Raw genomic sequence first — 20,825 nt, forward strand, 5'->3', positions numbered from 1 at the left:
AGTAAAGCTCCCATGCCGTTTCGCAGGGTTGGTGTTCTAGTACCGTTTTGGTCAGACAGTATAGGTCACTTCCATGCTGGATCGGATCAGTAGGGCCGGTCAGCGGTTTATCTTTACTTACATGCGGTGCACGCTCCCAGCTCGAATCTGCAGACCACGTTGGTTGTCTTAGGAATTTCGTATGCAAACAACTGCCTCCCTGCGGCTAGCTCGAGTGCTCAACGCTCTCTTTTCAGACTCCACGGGCGGAGCCTATTCGATCCCTCTCTTCTTCCCTCTGCCTCCCCGGCGTCACGACGTCCGACACGTCCCTTCTCCGGCGCCGATCTCCAGTGTATCGGAGAGGAGGTACGCCTGTTTCTTCCTCTCTTTTGCATGAGATGGAAGCTTTATTTGGTTTGCTTCATGGTGAACCGTCCGTAAGTCACAAGGCCAGCTCTGGATGAGTTGAAATATGTCTTGCATTATTTCGTTAAATGCGGTGTAGTTTTTCCAAGAAACAAAATAGTAGTAGTATTGTTCTCTGAAGGATGGCTTCTTCGAGTACGATACAGCACAGCTTAGCTTATAATTGCTTCAGAGATGCACATAAATCTTGCTAGCTAGGCAATTAATTCCGAGCTAGAGTAACAATGTATTCTGCAGGTTGTCTGAGCAGGCAATGGCCGAGTCCAACGGTAAGGGCGCCGTCGCGAGCGTGACAGCGTCGATGATGCTCCACGGCCGCGTGGCCATCGTGACCGGCGGCGCCGGCGGGATCGGCTCGGCCGTGTCCAAGCACCTCGCGTCCCTCGGCGCGCGCGTCGCGGTCGCCTACGTCGGCGACCCGGCGCCGGCGCAGAAGCTCGTGGCCGGCATCAACGTCGCCATCGGCACTGCCCTTCCGCGTGCCATCGCGGTGGAGGCCGACGTGTCGGACGCGGCGCAGGTTCACGCCCTCTTCGACGCGGCGGTCGCGGCGTTCGGCGGGGAGCTCCACATCCTGGTGACGGCGGCCGCCGTGCTGGACGCCTCGTACCCGACGCTGGCGGAGACTAGCGAGGCGTCCTACGACGCCATGTTCGGCGCCAACGCGCGGGGCACGTTCCTGTGCCTCCGCGAGGCGGCGAACCGGCTGGCGCGCGACGGGCGCGGACGCATCGTGACCTTCTCGTCGTCGGTGGTCGGGTCCCTGCGCCCCTGGTACGCGGCGTACGCGGCGAGCAAGGCGGCGGTGGAGACCATGACGAGGATCCTGGCGCGCGAGCTGCGCGGGACCGGGATCACCGCCAACGCGGTGGCGCCCGGGTCCACGGCCACGCCCATGTTCTACGACGGCAAGACTGAGGAGGAGGCGGAGCGGTACATAGCCGGGACGCCGCTGGGGCGGCTCGGGATGCCAGAGGACATCGCGCCGCTCGTCGGCTTCCTCGCCAGCGACGCCGGCGGGTGGGTCAACGCACAGGTCCTGCGCTGCAACGGCGGCGCCGTCTGACCTTGACCGGACGCGAGGTCAAATTCAATTAGCTAGTGGACGATGGAGTGTGTTTTATTGAAGCTTAGCACTTGATTTCATAATCGTTCGGTTGATGTATTCATGGATCGTGTGGTTCTGTCTCGGTGTGGACTATGTTGTGATTGTCGTCACCAGTTTGAATTATTATTTTCTTCTCCGTTTTTCTTCAGTTTGCACCGGTTTATTATGCTCTTCTCCTATTCGTGTTTGGATTCATATATATGTAACTTTCTTCCTTGCATTACGCATGTTGACGACCACTAAGTCTTTTTACTAAGGCTGCTCATAGTGGGAAGTAACTTATACTAGTAACATATGTCATGTTAAGGTAGTAACTTAGATCTGGTATCATGCATTATGTCATTTATTATGTTGTAGACTCATATTGTCTTGAAATGTGTGATGTTGTGGTAACATAGCTAGTTACCACCTTACTCTTTTTTTTCAATTATTGTCATGCCATGTCACTAAAATATTTTGGGATGTGTGATGTTACCACCTATGTTACTCCCAATATGAGCAGTCTAAAATGTAGGAGAACTGAGACTAGTCATAGTGGAGAGTAACATAGAGTAGTAACATGCACCATGTTACTACTCTATGTTACTACCTCCATAGTGAATAGTTACTTATATGTGGTATCATGAATGTTATATTTATTAGATTGTAGACTCATCTTATCTTGAGAAGTGTGATGTTATGGTAACATAGCTAGTTACCACCTCCCTTTCTTTCTTCATTTATTGTCATGCCACGTCACCAAAATGCCTTGAGATGTGTGATGTTACTAGCTATGTTACTCTCACTATGAGTAGTCTGAGGAATGGATGTCCAAAGATGACACAACTGAAGCAGCAACGCCCAGCACTTGTCGAGGCATCATGGCTCAGTTTTTTGCCCCTTTTATTAATTAGGAAGAAAGGAGTTGGATGGTTAATTATCAGGAAACCGTCCTTAAACTTATGTATGGTTCTATTTCAAGGCATCGAGTAACCGACTCGGGCTGAAAAAGCGTTTAAGTAGTTCATATGTACATGTTTTTCTCATGTTTAAACGCTCGAGCAATTTAGCCTCAGCTCTTCATCAACTACTTTGCATATAAGGGATGGTGAGCCTGCACACGATCCGTCCTTCATGCAAAAAATGATGCTTGTGTCAGTGTTCGCCAAGTTTTTCTTATAAATTGGCCAATTCCCTCAAAAAGACAGCCCCCACCGGTTGCTCTAGAATTAAAGAAAATGATGCATGTGGAGTACTTAGTTTTAATATGTTGAGAAAATAAGAATAGCGTCCCTAATGATAATATATATTGTGTTGATTAGTGAGAGCACCATCATCAATATTTTGAAGGAAGGAGACAAAAAATGAAGTGTTTCAGAAGGGAATACTTGAAGGAACAAAATGAACAAGACATTGATGACAATCCGAGAGGAACAAGAGTTTTCGAGAATGCTCAACTACATAGTGAAAGAGTTGTCCTACAACATGACATGAACAATAATCTGCGACATGTCCAAAACTCAACCATGGTCCTTGAAGCTATTGCATCACATGTTTTGTAGATGGGGCACTTTTGTTTTGGCTTGTTTGTGTGTCAGAATAACATTATTGTGCTTGAGAAATCTCTAAGATTCACAGGACTAGCTAAAGAACACGGTCCACTGCCCACTGATGAATTTTGATGTCAATGGTCACCACTATACCATGTGGCATTACCTTGACAATGGTATCTATCCCAAAAGGCAAAATTTGTGTAGACAATCACACATACACAAAATGTGAATGAGCTCTTTCTTTGCGACTGCACAAGAATATGTGAGGAAGGGTACAAACCGAGCATCTAGAGCAAGGCTCCAAGCTCTCTTTGTAATTGCTTGTGATCTGACAAGATTTTGGAAGCAAGAAACCTTGAAAGATCATGATGGCTTTGTGTGATTAAGATGAAGATGAAGAGTGAGCATAATCAATATGAAGATTTGATGTTCATAGTGTTGGCCAACTGTCGGACTTGAGAGTCTTCCAAATTGATTTGAGGCATTTCTTGAGATGCATAGCCGGGCGACGCCTTGAGATGATCTAATGGAGCATATATGACAACATCCTCACACGATGTAGTTTTTTGAATGTCTCTAAACTATTATGGTATTATGGTACGCTTGAATTATGTTTGGTGGCTACCTTCTTTAAGTTTTGAAATTTGAAATATGACTTTCAAATATTTGAAATATTGTTTATATATATAAAAGAAAAAGAGATGAAAAATAATATGAGGAGAATTAGGGGGCTAAGCTTTGAGCACCTCGATAATAGGAAGTTGCGCTTAGAAGAAGAAAAAAAAGAGGGAAGAACTGGTCTATCACATTGGTACCGTAAAAGCATGTAAAGTAATTTGGGAGAATTTCGTAGCCACTCTTGTGATTCATTGATAGAATCACCCAAAGTTTCAACAGTTTTTTCTTCTCTTCAATAAAAACATCGGGATGTAGCCCCGCCCATGATCTATTGGGTGAACCATTCAATTATATGTTTTTTAGTAAAATCTTTTGATTTGAGCAGATTAATATTTGCGTTGAAACGAACAGCATGCATATTGTGAAGCCTAAACACTTGAAATTCAGAATAGACTCTTTTAGAGGAAGAAAATAGAATAGACATGTACATGTCTAGGTCTTGATAAAAAAAAAGACATGTACATGTGTAGGAGGGAAATTATAATAAACTGGTTCCTTCGAAACCTAAGACCGGTTCCATTACAATTGATGTCTCACATACCTAGAAAAGCCCAGCGGCCCATCCCAGCCGCATTAATGACGTCATAATCACCCATGTGAGGAAATTTATCTAATTTAGCTGGATTCCCCACCTCTGACCCCGAAACCCTAAATCCCAAATCACAGAATCGAATCCAGCGCCCGCGCCACTGAATCCCTCACCCCATCGTTCGGCATGGCGATCGCTCGCACCGGCGTGTACGTGGATGACTACTTGGAGTGTGAGATTGCTGGATTCGATTTTCTTTTCCTTTCTTCTCGTTCGATGGAGCCCGTAGACCTTTTGATCTTACTGGCTTCGTTTTGTTCCGCAGATTCGAGCACCCTAGCCGGTGACCTACAGAGGATTCTCTCCACCATGCACGAGCTCGACGAGAGGGCCGATGGTGATGATTTATTTTTTTCCTTTGGAATTTTCATTTTGAGAATCTGCTAATAAAAGCATTGCGAGAATGAATGAATTTCCCATTCCATCCTGTTTCCTTGTCATGTAGTTAATTTTAATCGTTGATACTGATCTGTAATACTTCGTCAAATAGAAGTGGTCGGGGACTAGCCCACGGGTAGGACATCTGTTCTATTTGTTGATAGCTGTTTTCTATGATGGTGTTCTGGTCAATGTTGTTTCTCAGGTTCGTTTTATAATTCTGTATATTATGTTGTTTTGATGCAGGCATTTTGGGTCAGACAAAAAGGCAGATTAAGTACCTCTTGAGGCCGAACATGGTGGATGATGATGACGCTGCCTTGGATAGGGTGAAGAAGGATATTGAAAATAGTCAGGACAATGCGCTGAGTCTCTGCACCGAGAAAGTTTTGCTCGCACGCCAAGCTTATGACCTGGTTCTGCTTCCTTGTTTTTCCCCGTCTAAACAGTCGTGTAGCTTGAGGAATTGTGGATATGTGCTCTCCTTTCACAATAGGAAGCGTTTAAGTAGTTCAGATGTACATTTCATTTCATGTTTAATCGCTATGTTATTGTACAGATAGAAAGCCATGTCAAGCGTCTCGATGAAGACCTAGGCCAATTTGGTGAAGATTTAAAGCAAGGTATAATCAATTCATGGAAGATCTACTTATTATTTGGGAATATCGTCATGAAACAAATATTGAATGCCATCCTCAATCCTTCGTCAAACAGAATATTGATTGAATGTTTGTTCCGTGATTCTCTCTCACTTGTAGAAGGAAAAATACCTCCAGATGAACCTCATATCCTTCCTCCAATGCCAATGGGTGGCAGAGAAGAAAAACGGAGGCATGGTTTCAGTACTCCCCAAGCAAAGAAGTTCAGAGAGAGGGAATGGGAGAGGGAAAGGGGTATGGACTTCGACTTAATGCCCCTCCAGGCAGCAGCAAGAAAGCAGCTGTATCTATGGATGTGGAGCAAATGATTGATCCAAATGAACCGACATACTGTATATGCCACCAGGTAAGCTTGAAGCTTATACATGTTAATATTCTTGGAAATTCTTGTTTTGCATCAATATCTACATTGAACATATCTTCTCAAAGTTTTGCTGTTGATATTTCAGGTTTCATATGGTGATATGATTGCTTGTGACAATGAGAATGTAAGTCTCTATGGTGCTATATGTAATGATACTTATCATGTGACTTATTTGGAGGAGTTTAGCTTCTGTGTCCTGAATTACTAGTTTTTACATTTATCAGGCCTAATAAAAGCTTTAAAGCTTTCTAAACATATTCTGTTGCTTTTTTGAACAATGATGTTGTGATTGACTGGTGATTGGCCATCCCATGCTTGTAGTTTTTTCTACCTGTTGTTATCCAGAACGAGGATTATGTGCACACTGCTTTACTCTTGTTACTAGGATATAACATCGGGTTCTACTATGTATGCGCTTGCTTGCGTACTCTAGCACTGTTCGGAATTTCCAGATGTTGTATAACATGTCAATTACAAGTTGGTTTTGTATTTTATAAAGTATACACCAACTGTTGAATGGAATTAGTGGTCAATGCGTTAGATTTTTCACTGAATACCACAGGTGCAGTTTAAGGGTAGTCCTTCATAGAATTTACGGTCGTAATGTAGAAGCCAGTCCTTTGGATAGTATATATATATATATCCAAATTGCTTCATTTATTAATTAATATATATACTGTTATGGTTTCCAAATCTTTAGTACTTCCGGTATCCTGTTATATTAGTTCATTGATTACTGTCAATATCTCCCGCGGCGACAAATAAATATTGGGTTTCAGTGCAAATTCTTCCCTGTTCTGTTAGTTATTAGTTTTATTCATTATCACCAATATCCCCCCTCGTGGCCAAATAAATATATAGATAGAATATTGATTGAAATACAGCCCCCCTCCCCCCTGGTCCTAAATGTTCTGGAACCATGTACCGCAATCCTCAAAACTGACACTGAAACCTATCCGGTGCATCCTCTCCTTTAATCGTATCAGTATATGACTGTCTACGTGTTACGTTTGCATGGTAGTGATGATGCACTGGATACTCCCTCCCATGGGAAGACACGGAATAATGAATTATCTTCGTAAAAAGACAAGGGAACTTGCACAACCATCCAAGATTGAACTTAGAGAAACATTCTGTTAACAATTTGGTCGTAGATGAGGATTGATGCATCAGTCCTTGTGATTATGTGCAATGCCCCATGCTAGAAATGACAATTACCAAAGAAAAGCATTAGATAAAGGGCACAGTTGTAATTTTATGCAGTAGTGTCTTGTGATATCACGTCGTAAGTGGCAATGTTTGATATGTTATGAGAATTGATGTTGCGTTTTGGCTTTTTCATATGAAACGTCATCCATCTCTGCCGAATGCTAACATTTAATATTTGCCCAACAGTGTGAAGGAGGTGAATGGTTCCACTACTCGTGTGTTGGTCTGACACCCGAAACGAGATTCAAAGGGAAATGGTTTTGCCCAACTTGCAGGAATCTTCAATGAGAGGTTCCCCTAAATTGGTAAGAGGCGTACTACCAATCATTGTCGATCTCTAGAAATCTTAGTTTACCTTCCCAAACAAAATGCCGAATACAGCTCTTCTTCATGTATAAATGTAAACATGTATAGATGTGTTCTAAGCAAAGCAGTAATTCTACAAATTAATAGATTACTTTCAGTGCAAACTTTCCTCTTTTATCCTTCAAAATAATGCACTGTAGCAAATTTCAGATCTTTATACCTACATATGGAATGTGGGTGGTGTAGGATCGCCTTTTGATGTTGTTGTTGTTGTATGGAATGTGGGTAGTGTAGGAGTGCCAAAAGGCAATCCTGCCCTCCGCAGCAATAAATAAGCAAAGGCGAAGGCCAGCAGACCAAGCCGCCCACAGTTAGAATTAAGCATATATCTAGAAACATATGGACTAATCATGATTGTACACCAACATACATGGTATATTTTCCGCCCACTGCCCACGGGAAGTTACCGAACACGAGCTACTAAGAAACACTCACATGACATCTCATTACCACGCCCATCAAATCTAATAGCTCACAACTGGAATTAAGTATATTAGTAATTCTTTTTGAAACGGAAGTACATTAGTAATCAATCATCGCATGCTCATGTCTGGATTTTTCTTGGTATGTTAGCGCGATAATTTTCTTCCTCTCTTAATAATTGACCCGACAGTGTTGAAGAGGCAAATGGTTCCACCAATTGGCCCAGACGTTCGCGGGCTCTTCAACATGATGTTCTCAGAAGTTTGCAGCATAGTATACCAAATGATTACATCTTTCCAATTTGAAAGGAGGCGTTACGAGTGACTTACACACATTGTGGCTACTTCCTTCATCTGAAATTGCTCATCAGGTGTGTCTTATTTTGGTAATGTATATGCTGGAGAGAAGGGTACTGTCTGGAGAGGATGGAAACGCTTGCAGTTATGACATGTTCCGTTGTTGTTGTATCTTGTCGCTGTAAACAATGCCACAGTTTCGGATGTTGTAACCTGGTATCCAATTACTTTTATCGTGATGGCTACCAAGCGTTATTGCAATCTTTCTGCTATGATTTTGCTCTTGAGCCCTTTATTATCTCTGACTTGCGGCCCTATTATTTCCCTGTTTCATATGTATTTTGCTGCTCACTGGCAATATATATGTACAGACGTTGGTATGACAAATCTAAACAGGGTCATCATCATCATCTTCCAGCAGCAGCCTACGTTTACAGGTTTGGGTTGCGAATGCACTGAGCCCCTTGCCATGTAGCTCCTGGCGCCAGCACCACAGGCTTGAGCATCGCAGGCCCGACGCACACGTAGGCGTACTTCCCGTACCACTCGTGCTTGGATCCTGGGCTGAAGACGTACAGCTCCTCGAACCCTCTCCTGCTCAAGCACACCGAGTTCCTCCTGCCCTGCAATACAAATGTTCCACAAGAATTCAGTTTGAATTCTTGCCTGCAGTTGGTGTTTGAATCTTGCAACTTTGCAAGAATTGTGGTCTTACGTACCCTGTCGATGACGGTGAAATCTCTTGGCGCGTGGCTGTAAATCCGGCACATCTCGGCCGTCAGGTGCTTGAAGTCATCGTCCTCCTCGCCGTCCGGCTCCTGCGCCACCGCTGCCGCGCCTTCGCCGGAGAGGAACATGTCGACCCTCTTGGCCCAGTGCGGCTGCTGGAGCCGCGCGCTGTCCGGGAGCAGGATGCTGAACTCCGACAGGATGGGCTCCCTGCTGCGGTAGTCCGAGCCCTGCAGCCCCACGGCGTAGGTGGCGTCCGGCGTGCTCACGCGGAGGTGGTTCGACACGGCGCCCGACAGCGCCACGGCCGACGAGGACGACGCGGCGTTCGTCACCGTGAGCTCCGACGCCAGCGCGTCCGGGCTCAGCGTCACCACGCACCTCGCCTCCGCCGCGCCGTTCCCAGGCGGCTCCACGGACACGAGCTCCACCTGGATGGAGCCCGTGGGTCCTCCCCTGACGTCGCGGAGCGACCACGCCCCGCCCGGCGACCACGTCGACGGCGGCGCGTCCCCGCTGACGCCGCGCGCGCACCGGAGGTCCACGGAGACGCCGCCCCGGATGACGGGCATCCCGCCGGGCCCCTCGCCGACGGTGGTGTGGAGCACCTCCATGGAGGCGCCGTGCCACATGGCCGGCTTGTAGGACGTGACGAGCCCGCTCGGCAGCAGCAGGTGCGCCGCGCTGCCGTTCCGCACCAGCATCTTCACGACGCAGCTGTCGCCCACGGCCTCGAAGGTGACGCCGTGGCCGGAGAACTCGGCGGCCAGGTACTCCGCGTTCGGAGGAGGGAAGGGCGCCGGCACCGACGTCGCCGGAGCCAGTGCGTGCACTGCGGTCACTAGCCGTGCCCTCTGGCCACTGATGCCGCCACTTAGCTTGGACGAGCTGAAGAAGGTGGTGCCGTGCTTCCATGATGAGCTCGTCGGAGGAGCCACAGTGGCGTGACCATGAGGAGCGGCGGCAGTTGGAGCGCCGAAAGCCATGGCTAACTCTGGCGAGTGGCACCGCACTGCACTAGCCTTATCTTTCTCTGATATTTTTTTGGGGGCCTCTTCAGGTTTTGGGTTTTACTAATTTTCTTTATTTTGTAGAGAGCAAAACCAGGAAATATCTCTCGCTGGGAATTCTGTCCTTTTCGCCTTTTATTTAGTTATTAGTCTATAAATGTATAATCATTTAAGAGGCTTTTTACGGTAGTACAAATTACTAGTCCCATAGGCTAGTAGTATTGAGCGAGAGGCCGTTTAGGCAGGTAATTTATTTTTCCTGTAAGATCCACGATTAGCGGTAGTCTTTCTTTCTCTCTCCAAAGAAGAGCTGCCGTCGCTCTCAGACGCCCCCGCTCACCCCCTGCCATCGCTGCTGCCGCCATAGATAGGGACCAAATTTTCTCTATTGTGCATGAGGTGCGTACTCCGAGCTCCCTTCTGCTTGGCTAGCTCTTCTTCCGGGTTTTTTTCTTTGCTGGAACTTGACCACGAACAGATGCAGCAGGCTGCGCTGCAACTTGGTGCATAGGAACACTGGCATCATGGCATGACTAGATGAAGCTTGCTGGACACCAAAGAATGCATGAAAAATGATAGTAGTTTTGCTGTGGCTTGATCTTGCTTCTCAAAGAAATGCCGGCGTGGCTGGTAGGAGCAGGCGTATGCGACAGCATGCAGCTTGGCCTTGGAGCTCGCCGGACGCGCCGGCACCAGCAGCCTTGCCGCGCCTCCTGCTCCTCGCCGCGGGGGCGCATGCGCATGCACGGGCAGGCGACGGGACGGCGGATGCATCACCATCACTGCCGATGTGGTCACCTCTCGCCCTCCGTAGGTGTCGCGTCCACCTTCAGCTGCTTGTGCAGCCTGGTCGCCGCGAGTGCCGCGCTAGTACAAATTTCGGTCTCCGGAAAGTACTCCTTTTCTTTTTTGCAACTCCCGAAAGTACCCTCCTGTGATTAGAAGTATAGCTATTTTGCACTTCGGTGAAATAATACTAGTCGTTTGCCGGACAAGTATTAGTCAATCTAAGCGCTTGGATATGTGTTGTTGGACGGCTGACGCTCCTCCGTCCCTACCGTAAAAGAGCCCTCATTTAAGCAACTACTTACGCTGTTAGTTCAGTGCTCATGCCTACTGAACTTGACGTGCACCTGGAGCAGGCAAAGCTACAGGGCAATCGGCAACGTCCATCTTGTATCTGAACATTCTTACAAGTTGTAAATGTAACAAATTTAAGCACTAAGTAGTTCCTTGTCTGGAACCAATTTCACCCCTGAGATGTCGGAGCTCTTAGGACGTTAAGTACTTGTCATGGAGCAGTTCTCTTTTGTTTAGAGAACCCGCAGAAGATCTACGCGCCATTTCACTAAGCTCGAAAAGGAGATAACATTTACAAGTCCGACAAGATAAAAAAAAACCACAACCACCGGGTGGCAGCTGAACGCTACTCATCTCACAAACCCACGCCTGCACTACAGCTAAAGGCCACACTCCTGCACAATATCATCAAGTGTTCTACTAGCCAGGGTGGCGGTGTCGTTAAACACCCGAGCATTTGGCTCAAACCTGAATCACCCTGAACACCGAAGAGGGTGCCACGGGAGAGGTGGTTGTGGCAGAGGCAGAGGAAGGTCCTCTGGATTGCAATCCACTTGGTATTGGACGGAGACAAAAGATCATCATCAATAGCAAGCATCAATCAATTTTATATGGGATGATTCAATCTTTTTTACATCTTCTAGCGGCACTGACGTAAATATGAAAGGCTTTCACGTTGCCGCCCTGCATTGGTTTGTAATCCTTGTCGTGTATTTTTTAATAAAGATTAGATAATAGGCTCGAGGAGAGCCTGACTTTAAATTAATAAATCTCCAACAACATCGTACATAGGTTTTACTGAGACCTTACAACATCAAGCACCAGAAACATCTTCCCGGTTTCATTTCATAGCAAATGAAACCATAGCGTCCAACATAGTCATGAAAAGATTCAAACATAAACTAAAAGAGAACAACCCCTTGGAGGCACAACACCGACCAAATCCAGCAGGATTACAAACCAGCACTAAGCAAAAGCCTTGCCAAAAGCCAACCATCTAAACTACTTAAAGTTTTTAACAGCTAAAGAACTACCAATATCTCACACACCAGCTGAGGTGGGGGTGGGGGGCAAACATCATGAAATTTATTACAACACCACATGTACCGGCTCGTCCTCCTGAGGGTGCTCATGCACGTATGTCAAGGAAGCTCTTCCGCCATGTACCATTTTCGACGCAGGATGCTCCTTGTCGTCCATCCTGGCCTCTTGCTTCTGAAGCTTCTCTAGCACCTTCTCGCTCTCTCTGCAATGACGTTTATCCGCTTCTTAGGCTTGTGTTTCTTGCTCGAGTGTGGATTCAATGAAGAGGGAAGACTGTGGAAATAATCTAGCAACAGCAAACAAAAAGAAGCAACATGTAGCTGAATTCCGAGTGAGTTCCCCGGCTTCCGGCAAGTTTTTCGGAAAGGGTTTGTTGTGGCTTTCTCGCAAGATAAAATACATGAATAAACTGATCAATGAACGGTAAATCTAGCGGCTCTCATTCTTATCCTCTACCTTCTCTCACTTCTGAACAGTAACTGAGAGCTACCTTCTTGGACTCGGACCAAACTAAGGTCCTTCCCGACGGCGATGCCGCTTGGGGATGGCCGAGGGGAGGCTCCGGCTCTAGTTTTGTACATCGTAGTATTAGGTCTAGGTGTAGTTGGTCCTATATGGCGCCTGGGAGTAGTGCTCCAAGTTTGTTTGGCCGGATCTGGACCGTCATGTGCAAGTTCCTCGTCGCTGCAGTTTGCTGCTGTGCGCTTTGGCAGGCGAGAGAGGTGACACGCATGTCCCCCAATAAGGCATGTATCATGAGCTTTCCCATCCTGGTGCTCTAGCGCTGCACTGGGAGGCTGCTCCTCGAACACTCTGTCCCGCTACCATGGAGGATGTGGGGTGGACTTCGTTCGGGGGCACTGGGAGGCTGCTCCTCGAACACTCTGTCCCGCTACCATGGAGGATGTGGGGTGGACTTCGTTCGGGGGCGAGCTCCAGAAATAAGCGTTGCCATCTCTTGAGGTGCAGTCGCGCAACTCTGCTCTTCCTCTTGGCCGTTCGTGGCTGCGAGGGAGAGGGGAGTGGTGTTGCCGGTGCTATGGCGTCCTGGAGATGGGGGATTAGAGACACAGATGTTGCATCTGCTAGGAGCGACATCTCGACGGCAGCCGCTCCTTGTGCCTGGGAGTTCTTCTTCGACAGCTCCTCGACGGCTTGAGGTCGTCTAACTGCCAAGCTTCAAGGTTGTAGGGCAGCCACTCCCTCCTTACTTGCTGCCAGATCGGCGAAAGGCGATAATTCCTCCAAGCATGGATGGCGATATGGAGGTTCTTCTGCTCCAAGGCGATGCGCTCCCGTTGCTCCATCCCAAGTGGCTTAGTCCCCGGTGGTAAAGCAGTTGGCCGTGCTTGGTTGCGTCGTTGTTGCCGTGGAGATGGAGCTAGACGAAGCCCCGTCCTTTGATTGCTTTCGCAATCTTAGTTTCAGGGTCTTCCATGCAATTAGTCTGGGCCGTGTTGTAACTTTATTCTCACTCGAGGTCCTTCTATGGATGTTTGTATTAAGGCTTGGCATTGGATATTGGGGCATTCTCAGCCCGAATACCTCAATTGAAGCTGTTTAGGTGTGCTAGACATTGGGGCTACGAAACTATAGGGTTCAGTTTTTTTTTTTTGAGGGATCTATAGGTTTCAGATATGAAGTATAGGGCTCAGATTCGTGGGTCCAAACGGCCGACCCAGCCCAGCCCAGCCCAGCCCAGTCCCGCCGCTATTCCTGCCACCCGGTGGCGGCTGTCGTTAGCTTTTCGTCCGTCCCAAGTCTCTCTCTCGCATCGCAAAAATAAAAACAAAAATAAAATCCCTTTCTCCAGCGCCGGAATACCACCGAAACCATCGGCGCGGTGGCCACACCTCCCCCTCCGCCGCCCGCCGCCGCCCACCGTTGCCCCTATCCGTGGGCTGGCCTGGACCCAAGATCCATCCGGTCCGGACGCGGCTACCTTCCCTTCCGTTGGTGAGGATGCCCTAGCCCGCTCCTTGAATTTGTCGATGCTTGAATTATTCTGTGCTGGCTATGGTCCTTCGTCTGGTGTTCTCTTGGATGCGTAACAACCTAATCCCACCGGATCTCTCTCCTCCAAGATCTGTCTCGGCCTACCCCCCTTGCAATTGGCGAGGTGCTGCTGCATCCGCCCCTGTATTTTGGTGCTGGGGACATTTTTGGTGGGAGGGAGGGAGGTCAGCTGCCCACGCCTTGAGTTCGTAGGTTTGAGATTGTCAGACGCTGTTTTCCATTCCATTCAGGAACCCATTAGTTCGTATCTACGGGGATGAGTATTTTAGGGTTTTGCCGTGGAGTTCTTAACCCTGTTGGGGAATGTTTTTTGTTTTGTTTGCTGCTATGTATGTATGTATGTTTTCATGTTGTGCAATGGATACACGAAAGAAGCACAACACACATTCATTTCTCTGGAAATGTTGAATGCTCCGTTTTGGGGTGGTATTTCTGTTAATTCCATCCCTGACACGCTGATTGGATATAATATGGTATAGTATCTTAGGCGTGGAATTCTCTTGATTTTACTTGATGATTGGTGTCGTGAGCCGCCTATTTTCTTATGTTCAACCCAACCTGAGACGTGCTAGGCGTCAGAGCACTAACCGGAGCACATAGATCGGGCGGTGGCAAAGCCGTCAGAACGCTAATTGTACGATTTCTTGGTCCGCACGTTGTCGTATGGGAAGTAATTAGTATTGTCTAAGGCCTTGGTGACGTCGAAACGCCATGCAGTTTTAGTAATTAGAAATATTACGAGCAACTTTCTTGATCTGGATTTTATTGGATGATTGGTGTTGTCAGCCGCCTATTTTCTTATGTTCAACTGAACCTGAGACGTGCACGCCGCTAGAGTGCTAGGTGTTGGAAAGCTAGCTGGAGCACATACATCGGGTGGTGGCAAACCTGTCGTCACGCTCGTATGTATCTCTCCCTGAGGAGGGGAACCTACAGATACGATTTCTTGGTCCACAAGTTGTCGTATGGGAAGTAATAATTATTGTCTAAGGCCTTGGTAACGTCGAAACGCCATGCAGTTTTAGCAATTAAAAATATTACGAGTAACTTTCTCGATCTGGGTATTGTCTCTATCCGAATGGTGACGGTTGTATTTCCTTCTGGATTTAGTGTGACTTGTGTGTAGGGTGTGGGGACGTGGTAGCACCTCGTGGGGTGAGTACACCTGGTATGTTTTCATACGGAGATGTGTATTTTTTTTTGGGTTTGGTTTGGATGGTTGCGTGCTGTACAGTTGCCAATATTACACAATTCTTTCTGCATGCTACTTCGTGGTGTACAATTAATACACAAGAAATAAGGCATTTTTTCCATTCAAATGCTTGCAAGCTATGTTGCTTTGTGATACCGTTTGTGTTAGTTCCAATTTGCCTGACCTGTTTCACTTGCCACATTGATAACACACGCATACACGCTTTGGTATCTTTAACGCAGATAAGTTTTTACCTGTCAGAGATGATTGTTGTGCAAGAAATTACTCTATTTGAACTTTCGTATATTGTTACTAACAAAAATGTTTGCATTAAGTGTTTTCTGCCTGTAAAGCCTTCTTACAATAACACAGAAAGCATTTAGCACCTACCCTTGCACTCTTTATACTGTATGAATAGATGTGTCATGCCTTAGAGGCTGGAGCTAAGCAATCAACTATTGTCCTGTTTTATTCCTATGTGAAAGAGCATACTTGGTTTTGGTCCTTCAGTATATGTATCTTGGTTTTCCTTTTTGGTCTCAAATACCTCAAATCCAAGTATGCCTTCTGCAAATTAGATGCAACTTATTCGAATAAATTCTTGACTTGTGTATTTTATATGATAGGCACTCATTCATTAGCTCATACAGGATCATTCTCTACCGCTGTGAGGTCAATATGAAGGGAGACCTGTAAATTGTGTACCATAGTAGGTTTAGTTTTCGTTTTCTCCATCTGTTCTGGCCCATGGCATCGCCACAAGAATCCAAACCCTTGTGCTTAAAGCGCAAGCTCGACGACTGCTTGTCAAAAGAGTGCAAGTCTCGCCGAGTCAAAGTTGACAATGGACCCCATGATCCATCTGCCAAACTGTGCAAGTGTTGTTGCACACGACCTAATCTTGCCAGTGATTGTGTCAATTTCCTGAAAAGTGGAGTTCCTAGCCGTATCGTGTTTTACAAACAAGGTTCTTGGCACAATTTTCCCGAGTTAAAAATGAAGTCCCTGATGGAAGAATTTAAAGGTGGCAAATCTAGTGTTGTGACTGTGATGGATGATGAGGCTGTTCTTGTCGATTTCTTGTCAATGACTCTGGTCAACCTAAAAACCAGAAAGCAGCGATCTGTTGCATGGTATGATGATACGGGAAAGGGCTTTTTTCCTTCTCTGTTCTTTGACGAGCAAGCTGATGAAATGACCAATGTTGACTCTGGTAAAGTTGATGACAGTGCACCGGGAATAATGTCTGATAAGGTTGTAAATTCTCCACCAGAAGTGGTGAAGCAAGTTGTTCTTGAATCTAGCCCCCCGGATCCACAGAAGCCTTCCACTGCAGATGTATTACGCAAAAAGATCACATCTGTGGAAAGAGGGAGTGATGACTTTTTAGTTGTCCAGGATCTTTTCCTCTCTGGTATGGGTCCATTTGCAACACCACATAATATACTTCATATACACCGCTACGCTCCGAATGATATCACTGCTCAGTGTCGACTTCAAGCTTTTGAAAGACAAATGAGCTGCACGAAAGAAGATCGTGGCGATTCAAATGTAAGATATGGATGGCTGGGATCTACTAAGAGTGACATAGTTAGGATTCTCATTAATGGGTTTGGTAGCACTGGAAAACCTGCCGAGAAGGCATGCTTGAGTGCTGGTGTTTATCTCTCCCCAGAAGATCGAGCCTTTACCAGGTGGGTTATCTTAACAAGTAATTATGGCTATTCCATTTATTAGTTAATATTTGACCATATTTCATTGTTTGGCAGTGTCGGTCTTTGCGATGTTGACGAAAAAGCGGTGCAGTATATGTTATTGTGCCGAGTGATATTGGGCAACATGGAAGCTATCACGCCTGGATCACAAGATTCATTTCCAAGCAGCGAGATATATGATTCTGGCGTTGATGATTGCTCCAACCCAAAGTGCTACGTTATGTGGCCATCCCATGTTAATACCCACATTCGTTTAGAATATCTTGTTAGTTTCAGGCTTCCCTCAAAAGTTCGAAGTAAGATGGTTAATAAGTGTTAAGACCTTTATTATGTCATATCAAGATTAGTGGAGCGAGTCTTCGTCTTTCTGATGCATTTATTTTCAGATTATTTACTTGGCTTGAAGGGTTTATGGTTTCACCCATCACCAAAGGAAGTTGCTATGGATATTTCTACTCTTCAACCTGTGAGGCACCTTAATTCTTGCCGCTTGTTGTTTTCTTGGCATGCTTGATCTTGTAGAAGTCCAGCTATGCTGCTCAACATTTTAGAACCTCCGCTTCTTGAAACAATTAACAGTTTTAATTTTGGTTCGAACTACTCAACTTATGCAACCAGACCTATCTGCATGCAGATAATGGGTGAAACTGGTGAAGCACCAACATCCCCATGGATATCCTTCAGAGTTCTGTTTGCGATGATTCAAGAGAATATATCATCTGTAGCCAGGGAATTGCTCTTCCATCATTATGAAGAGCTGAAGGTACTATCGGGTCAACAAGTTATCTTCTCTATTAGCTTGCATTTGTGGTTGGTATGACAGACCATTGAACATTTCATTTTCTTTTATTTGACAGGAAAACGAAATAACTCGTGAAGAGATGGTGAAGAAAATGATAATAATTGTTGGAGAAAAGTTACTTCTGGAAACCTTAAAGAAACTTCATTACTGTGTAAGTCTCCTGTAGTGTTTTCTTCCGTAAAAAGCCTCTAGTGATATGCATGTTTCACCGTGTCTCTCCACACTAAAACCTGTTAAGGCTCATAGTGCCTGTAAATGGACACACACACACACGCCCATAGATAAAATTGTATCTGAAGTATACGCTGACATATGAAGTTTGTGCATTTTTTATATGTTGTATTGTTAGCTGTTACTACTTGATGTACACAGTTTGCAATATATGTTCGTACATGTATGCTACATAAAATCAACAGTTTGTGATGGCGCAACATGAATGCATGACATACATTACTTTTCCAAACACCAACCTGAGTATCTATCCAGAAGGGAAGGTATTAGATATCATATGCAACTCCAGTTTCTAGGAATTTTGATTTGCTATCTCAAGTGGTGATTGTGATAGTGCACAATTTAGAATATTTAACTCCACTAGCATGATCATCAATTTTTATTTTATGATTTGTAAGCACATAACTTCTCAAATGAGGCACGCATGATCCTATGGAAAGGAAAACTGGAAAAAACTCCAAAAAGTTATTTACTATATTTGATGTTTGGAATTTTCACGATTCATTGTTACAAAATTCCTTATTTCACCCTTCTCAAACACTGGATCGTGTTTTCTACACTAGTTATATGTACATTATTTCTTCCTGAACGACCATACCTACAGCTATTACACGTTACTATGCTGTTAATTACCTTCTTTTTCTGGTATGGTTTGTGACTTTGTGTTTAGCATCACTTTGTTCTTGGATCTGTTGCAGCCATCATTATGGTATAAATCTTCTGTTGAAGTGGTGTCCAGTGATCCTGCAAGGATAGCAGCAGAGGATTCTTCAAGGACAACAGAGGAACACATATCCTTGGACAAAGCAACCGGGAATTGTGCACTAACTCTCGGTAACCTTGGAGATTCCTATGCACCAAATACATCTCCTGAGAGTTCTGCAGCTCTTAGCTCCAAAGCGTGTGATACTCTTGCAGTAGGTTTCACACCAAATGGTGTGCCTGAGACGTCTACTTCTGGTTCCAGATGCCGGGCTTCCCCAAGTGTGGAACCCAAAGCTAGGGATTCTCCTATACAAATCATGTCACCTGAGAACTCTGCAAACCATGGTGCCAAAAATCAGGATCCTTTTGCAGCCAGAATTGCACCTATAGTTCATGATGGCCTTCTGAGGACGTCTTCTGGAAAATCTGCATCTCTTGGCGCAGAAGGCTACAATTGTGTTGCACCAAGCATGAGACTTTCTAGTTATCCTTCTGTAGCACCAGCTAATGTCCCAAGAATGCGTGGGTCTGTTGCTCCACGTCTCGGTCCTAAGGGCTCTGAATCTCCTGGACCAAGTTTAGCACTGGGAAATTCCAAATGTGTAGGCGTGAAAAGACCGAGTTCTGTGCCAAGAATGAAAACTGAAGGCCAGGAATTTCTTTCATTGAGTATTGCGCCACAAAGCTCAGCAATTTATTCAAGCAAGGGCCCTAGTGATTTGACTTCTTGTGCCGCACCTCCTGCTCATGTGCCAGGTAAACCTCTATAGTAACTGTGGAACATGTGTAGGCCGATTCTTTCTTACCAAATGTGAATCATCAAGGCTGTCTGTTATCAATCAGGACATGGAAATTCTTCAGCTTTGAGCACTGAAGCCTGTGATTCTCTGGCGCTGAGTATTGCATCAAAACGCCATGATCCCCCAGCAGCAAGCAATAACGAGCCAAAACGCCATGTGACTCAAACATCGCCTACAGTGTCAGAAAGCCAGCACTGTCAGGCGCAGAGTGCAGCCACCAAGGGTTATACTGCTCCCACACCTAGTACGGTTGTTGTAAACTCAGTTTCTACAGAATATCGTTGCCAACATTTATATCAGTTTTCTCTAACATCAATACTTCTTTTACTTACCGCAGCAGCAACAGTGGAGTTGGAGAACCAGGCTGTACAATTCGGACCCCTGAATAAGCCACCTGTGCCAGCCATCACTGAGCCAGGCAGCAACGTCGCCCAGGCGGCTGATATCCTCGTTGCCCTGTCAACTCCGCGAGAGAAGGGCAAGTAGAAGAGGGGAACACAGCCGTTTGCGCCGATGATGGTCCCGTTTTGAATCTCTTTTGCATGTACATGTAATGTTCACCCGTTCCATGTGCTGGAGCTGAGGGTGACGGGTTGCCGTTGTTGTACAGGCGGGTGTACTCCTGTAGGTCAGGTGTAAAAACCAGTGGGATCTGCTGTCTAGTTTTGCTTAATCTGTAGGAGGGTACATATCGGTCACCCTGTCGACTCTGAACATAAATATGATCTGTCGAATTTAACAACTTATTATCTCCTGTGTTTCCAGTGCATGCGGCCATAGTGGTTGGTTTTATTCTCTATGGTAAGTTTGCCTGTTTGACCAGTGTTGAACCTAGGCCAGAATTATGTCGACCTTATGCTGTGCTGAAACTTAAGTACAGCTGCACTGAAGCATCTCACTCTACACTCGTCTCTTGATGATCGTGGCTGGATCTCTGTACTCCTGTCTTCCAGATTCGAGCATGTGGGCACATTGGTATGTGTTTCGTATCCAGCTGCTGCCTTCTGCTCTCGTTAGAAATTACGTCTTCCGTGCATCAATATAATCAATATAAGATGTTTTAGGTGCTTTTAAACTAGACTAGATACAAATTAAAGTGAGTGAATCTACATATTAAAAATCTACATATAGGAGTACAAACTGAAGTGGATGAACCAAATAAAGTGCTTAAATAGGAAGTAGAATTACACTCACGTGAGTAGTTTAAATTTGCCGCCGACAAAAACAGCGACGCTTCATAAGTGCAGCTGGTGCACCAACACCCCCATCGCCAGGACACTAATTTCGCCATAGTGCCTAACCTTCCTGCCATGGCACACCTGCCACTCTGACACGGTGGTAGGCCGGGTGTCCGATACGGATTAGAAAGGGACGTTTCCGCTTTTCATTTTCCTATGTTTTTGCCACGCATTTTCCGCAATTTCTTACGGAGTACTTCTTTAGGGAATGTGAGCCAAAAAAGAACTTCACTGAAAGAAATTTGGTGGTCCT

General features: G+C 45.8%; 3 protein-coding genes and 1 pseudogene across 5 annotated transcripts; 3 read left to right on the forward strand and 1 right to left on the reverse strand.

Moving 5' to 3' along the window:
- Positions 1–661: 661 nt before the first annotated feature.
- On the forward strand, positions 662–1,474 carry LOC124697631 (NADPH-dependent aldehyde reductase-like protein, chloroplastic). Its single transcript, XM_047230190.1, has one exon. It carries the CDS (start codon positions 662–664, stop codon positions 1,472–1,474), a length of 813 nt encoding a protein of 270 aa, XP_047086146.1.
- A 2,844-nt stretch (positions 1,475–4,318) lies between these two features.
- On the forward strand, positions 4,319–8,285 carry LOC124704489 (annotated as a pseudogene).
- Positions 8,286–8,305: 20 nt separating this feature from the next.
- Positions 8,306–9,762, reverse strand: LOC124704488 (protein NDH-DEPENDENT CYCLIC ELECTRON FLOW 5-like). Its single transcript, XM_047236749.1, has 2 exons — positions 8,730–9,762; positions 8,306–8,633 (listed from the first exon to the last, which is right to left on the reverse strand). The coding sequence occupies exons 1-2, from the start codon at positions 9,723–9,725 to the stop codon at positions 8,442–8,444; spliced, it is 1,188 nt and encodes a 395-aa protein (XP_047092705.1). The 5' UTR covers positions 9,726–9,762; the 3' UTR covers positions 8,306–8,441.
- A 3,937-nt stretch (positions 9,763–13,699) lies between these two features.
- On the forward strand, positions 13,700–20,050 carry LOC124704491. Of its 3 annotated transcripts, none has more exons than XM_047236750.1 (9): positions 13,700–13,829; positions 15,708–16,775; positions 16,851–17,092; positions 17,183–17,262; positions 17,431–17,559; positions 17,654–17,749; positions 18,528–19,290; positions 19,378–19,578; positions 19,672–20,050. In XM_047236750.1, the coding sequence occupies exons 2-9, from the start codon at positions 15,829–15,831 to the stop codon at positions 19,818–19,820; spliced, it is 2,607 nt and encodes an 868-aa protein (XP_047092706.1). In that variant the 5' UTR covers positions 13,700–13,829; positions 15,708–15,828; the 3' UTR covers positions 19,821–20,050. The 3 variants fall into 3 exon arrangements, with proteins under 3 accessions (XP_047092706.1, XP_047092708.1, XP_047092707.1); XM_047236752.1 differs by having other exon boundaries at positions 15,732–16,775; XM_047236751.1 differs by lacking the exon at positions 13,700–13,829 and having other exon boundaries at positions 15,624–16,775.
- The last annotated feature ends 775 nt before the right edge of the window (positions 20,051–20,825 follow it).

Source organism: Lolium rigidum, chromosome 3 (genome assembly GCF_022539505.1).
Source record: "Lolium rigidum isolate FL_2022 chromosome 3, APGP_CSIRO_Lrig_0.1, whole genome shotgun sequence".
In the NCBI taxonomy this organism is placed as follows: Eukaryota; Viridiplantae; Streptophyta; class Magnoliopsida; order Poales; family Poaceae; genus Lolium; species Lolium rigidum.